The sequence below is a fragment of the Rhinatrema bivittatum genome, chromosome 1 (genome assembly GCF_901001135.1).
Source record: "Rhinatrema bivittatum chromosome 1, aRhiBiv1.1, whole genome shotgun sequence".
In the NCBI taxonomy this organism is placed as follows: domain Eukaryota; kingdom Metazoa; phylum Chordata; class Amphibia; order Gymnophiona; family Rhinatrematidae; genus Rhinatrema; species Rhinatrema bivittatum.
In genome coordinates, this window is record NC_042615.1 from 514,314,829 (window position 1) to 514,319,810 (window position 4,982).

General features: G+C 43.0%; 1 protein-coding gene across 1 annotated transcript; it reads left to right on the forward strand.

Moving 5' to 3' along the window:
- LOC115096840 lies at positions 1–4,617 on the forward strand. Its single transcript, XM_029612028.1, has 3 exons — positions 1–29; positions 2,650–2,703; positions 3,290–4,617. The coding sequence occupies exons 2-3, from the start codon at positions 2,701–2,703 to the stop codon at positions 4,256–4,258; spliced, it is 972 nt and encodes a 323-aa protein (XP_029467888.1). The 5' UTR covers positions 1–29; positions 2,650–2,700; the 3' UTR covers positions 4,259–4,617.
- The last annotated feature ends 365 nt before the right edge of the window (positions 4,618–4,982 follow it).

Below are 4,982 nucleotides of genomic sequence, written 5' to 3' on the forward strand. Positions count from 1 at the left end.
TCTCTGCTGCCGGTAGGTCTTGTTCATTAGTATGTGGGGTTTCTGACGTAGTAGTCTTGTACCAATTTTATTTTGCTGTGGCTCTAGTACTTTGTTTTTTAAAATGTTATGTTTCTTTTTGTTTTTTGGCTTTGTCATTAGCTTTACTTCTAAATGTTTACAGAGGTTGCTTTCCTTTTTCCTTTAGAAAAGATATTTATTTTTAAGTTCAGACATAGGTGGTTGTATATGGGTGCTCTTAACACCTTTTTTTCCCCTTTATACTGAGGACTTGCAATAGAAATCAATATTCCTGACCTAGTGACACAAATCTGCATATTGATAGCTCTCCTAACTTCCTCCAGGGTTATATAAAACTTCCCCTCTTTCTCCCCCCCCATTAGCAAGTTTTTCTGTTAACTACAGAAAATGTGCATTTTGCCTCTCTTGCATATAAAGGGAAAATGCACATCTGTTATTCAATGATGTGCTCTATGCAGTCTGGCTTTTCAGGGTCTGTGTTCAATATATAGCTTCATAATTTAGTATCTGTCTCCATGTGTGAGGGATTCTACTGCTAGGTGGAGTCTGTGATAAGGATCTATAGTAAAACTTGTTTGGCTTTCTAGTCCCTCCTTCTGCAGTAGGATGTGTACTGGTGTTTCAAGGGCTGCTGCTATCTGAGCTCTAGGAGTTAAAGCTATTAAAGCATAGCAGCCTTGCATAAAGGTGTTTTTTTTTTTTTTTTTTCTGTGCTAGTGTTTGAGTACCTGGTGGGTTGTGGAAGTTAAAGATGCTGTTACAACTTATTAAACAAATGGTGCTATTTTACTGTAGCTATCCTTGTAGGAACTTGGGTATGCAGTGTCAGCTCACTTAATTAGAGGTACAAGGCTTCTGATGTTCTAGTTTCATACTTGTGGCCTAATAAGAGGCTCCAGGCTTCACACCAATATAAGAATTGGTTGATGCTATTTGTTAATACTAAGTCATTTTCTGAAAGGCTAAGGATTTCTCTATTTATTGTACATAAGGCCCTTCTCCCTCAAGGGGGGGTGTTAAGTAATGGAACAGCAGTGGTATGTCCCATAAAGCAGTATTAAAATGTTCTTCCATAATATCTTGATGCTTTCATCTACTTAATTCTTTGCTTCCCACTGTAACATCCTGATAGGGGCACACTAAATGTTGATGCTCCTGACAGTGGTGGGGGAGTCCATAGCTAGTCTCAAGCGTTTAAGGTTTAGTGATGTGGTGGAACCAGATTGGGGGGGCGGGGTGGCTTTTGTTCCCTTAAACTGAATAAGGAGGCCCCACAACTAGGACTCCACCTTCATTAACTATTACTCTTCTATTTGGTTGTTCACGGTCAAGGTGCCCCTATCCCTGTCCCCCACACCTGTACCTTCAAAGCATTAGAACTCTTAATCCTGGGACATCAGCAAAGTAACTATTTAGAGACTTCAGTGGCTATTACGCTCCATTTGATTATATGGCATTCAAGGCTTCATTGTCAAGGCATGTTGACAGACTTCCAAACAATCCATCAGGCTATAAAAAAATAAATAGAAAACAAAATAAGTTGCCAGTTTCCTTACTAACTTGATCTCACTCCTTCTCCAAATGCAGATATTGCTCTCACATCTACTATATCCTTCATGTACAACGTGAATATTCCACCCTACCTTCAATAGGGTGTTTCATGGCCCCCATATACAATGGATCCATCACAAAATCAGCTTTCACTACATGGGCCAAACAAAGTACTACCTCTTCCTGAGTTAGGCATTCCTGGTCTTCCCCCAATAACATTACATAGCCTCACTACCAAGCTAACTTAGCTTCATTTTATGTAAACTCTATGCCTCTTTTCATTGGTAGCTCAATGACCAATGTTCAGGTACAGTAGGTATTGCCCTGCCCCCAGACTTTTTTTTTCCTTAAACCCAGGACTGACCACATTGGGGAAACATTTTCTTAGGCGGGGTCTCCCTTCATTATTGTAAGGGAGCAAAACATGTCGTCTTGGTTTTAAAGGATTATGCCAGATAATTAGGGGACAGGACTAGCTCATCCTAACTTTGCCATCTACAGACTTAAATGCAATGTAACGAAGTGAGCAAAGCTAGGACAGGCTCTTCTGGTGCTGACAACAGGAGACATTGGGCCTTATGTTACTTCCCCCCCCCCCCCCCCCCCCCCCCCCCCCCCATCTCACCTCTGCTTCTAACTTGTAATACTTCCTTAAATTTAGGGTAAACATGTTACAATAGGTGTCTTAATCTGTCACATGAATAAGCCATTAAGGCTAAATCAATTTTGAAGGCATAAAACAAAATATTCAAGGGGTTTATAATCCCTATATCCGGCATCTTTGTAAGAATGCCTCAAATCCTTTAGGCCAGTGGTTCCTGTTCTGGAGGAGCTCCCTAGCCAGTCAGGTTTTCAGCACATTATCCACAGTGAATGTGCATGCAGGTTTCTCATGCATATTCATTGTGGATATCCTGAAAAACTTGCCTGGGAGTCTTCCAGGACAGGTTTATAGGAACATCTGCTTTAGCATATACCATGTTGTCTAGCTACTATAATTACTAGAACTGTTTAACCTGGGGCAGGCTTTTTTCTCTTGTGAAATTTGGGGATGACTAAATGTTTCTCTTCCTGCAGGGCCTTACTCCTTCTGGATTCCCTGACTTAACATCTGCTTGCTTCAGTACAATGGTAAGATGGATTTGACTATACTGTACCATAGACATGAATCTTCTATATCAGTTTAATCTGCTTCTAACTGCAATGTACATTCTAGCCAGCCATCTTTTTTTCTCATGCTGAATTCTCAGCTTCCACCAGACATTTCTCTTAAATGGGCAAGCAAGAGAAGGCCTGTGCAGAAAACCTGGGAAGCTGCATTGATTGTCTTGTCCCTTCTCTCCCTCCCCCCACCTCCACAGTTTGTCATACCCAGACATGCTAAAGCTAGGGTCTTCTAGGATGGAGGGAAGTGAATAAGATGCAAATCAGATGTTCAAGAAATGGGACATGACCAGGCTTTGAATACACCAAATGTGGTTATTGCCCAGTGCTCTAACATATAGAGCACACATTGCTTGTCATAGTAGTCAAAGATGTTGGATCTTCTGTTACACAGTACAAAATGTAGCTTTAATTAGCAAACTATATATGGCTTTATGGCATCACAGGTTTTCAGATGCTGATTGGAACTAGCATATGGGTAGTGTCTTTGGTACATAAGTACTGTTGAAGGAAACAGCTGCTGCTGCTCATGCTGGCTCCCCCTCTCTTCTAGGTGATCTCAAAAGGCCTGGGAGCACTGGAGATGTATGTGGGTGCAGAGGAAGGGGTGGCCTTCCGGACAGACAACGATATGTACTGGAGCTCCTGTTGTGATGCCTACCACTTTGCTGTACTGGCTCGAGATCATAAAGACCACTCTAGCAAGTTTCAGCTAACCCTGCTTCCCACAGGCAAAGTCCTACTGCGGGACTTTCGTGATATGTACCTTGGCTATGTCCTTCACGATGATGGGGTTGGCCGCATTGAGGCTGAGAAGATCTCCCCAGACCGCTTCTGTGAGTTTGAGCCCTTCTATGAAGGGGAGAAGGTGGCCCTCCGGGCCATTAATGGCATGTTTGTTTGCCGGGTGTTCCGACGGATTCACTTTATTGAAGCATCAAAGCCCACAGCAGAGGAGTGCTGCCGTTTCAGACTCTTGCTTGGTGACCTCCTTTACCCCGGTCATGATATTCTCCAGGTAGAATTAGGAGACACAACCCACATAAAGTGCCAGTCTAGTGTGGTCAAGAAGGAGACCTTTGTCAACAAGACGGAGAAGCCTCTCAGCCATACCTTCAACTTGGGTTGGGAGGTACGGGCCACAGACATCACCACTTGGGCACGCCCCTGGGGACTGGAATATACCACATCAGCTACCTTCACTCTGCTGGGCATGGAAGCTACAATCACTTACAATGGCAGCCACCTGAAGACTGCCTCCGCCTACCGGAACATCTCTGAGAAGAGGTCTGCCACTGTGATTGTACCACCACACAGCAGGGCCCTGGCACAGCTGGTAGTCACCAAGCAGGACCAGGTAGAAGTGTCATTCACAGCTGACATAAAAAAGATTAAGCAGGATGGGGAAACAGTTATGATGGAGGAGAGAGGATCTTGGAAGGGGCTGATTTATACCAATGTAGTTCTAGATACCAAAGAGGAGCCTGTGATGGATCTAGACTACCTCTGTACAGCCCTATGATTAAAATGCTGTCTCCTATCATTATAAACATGACCTTAAAGAATAAACACCTGGAAATGTGATGTGTCCACTCTGTAATACTGAACTTAAGACTATTAACATCTGAAGAATCCTGATAAATGGCAGACTAGAGGTGTGGGTAGAGTTCTCAACTTATAAACTTGAGCCATTTAAGTCCTGGATTTCCCCCATTGTATGTATGTGGCCTTTTATCCCACTAGATGCAATGAGAACTAGGGCTGGCATTGGAGCAATGTTATCTGTAACTTTTTGTATTTTGTAGAACTGGTGTTTGCTATCTAATCTTTCACATTGAACTGATGTAACTTGTTTCAAAATAAAAATGTTTTTAAAATTCACATGAGTGGAATCTGAAGCTCAAGTGGGCAAGCTGCAATACACAAGTCCTTAATCTGGGGACATCAATTACTGATGCTCAGAGCAGGCTGAGCACCTCCAATCTGAGTTACATGGGATAGCTACAACAAATATGCATGAGGCAGATGGTGCCTGCAGATATTTGCATATTCACTGTACCTATCCTGCAAGCAAGACTTGTTAGAGGTGGTTACTCTGCTTCTCAAAGGTAGGGGTAAGCAAACTTCTTGAGGTGGGGTCCCTCTTCCATTCATGCAATTGGTTGGGGAGCTCACAAGATGTTACTACATCTATCCATCCATATAGTGTGGCTCCCTGCTAAACACTTTACCAGCCAAAGGCTCTA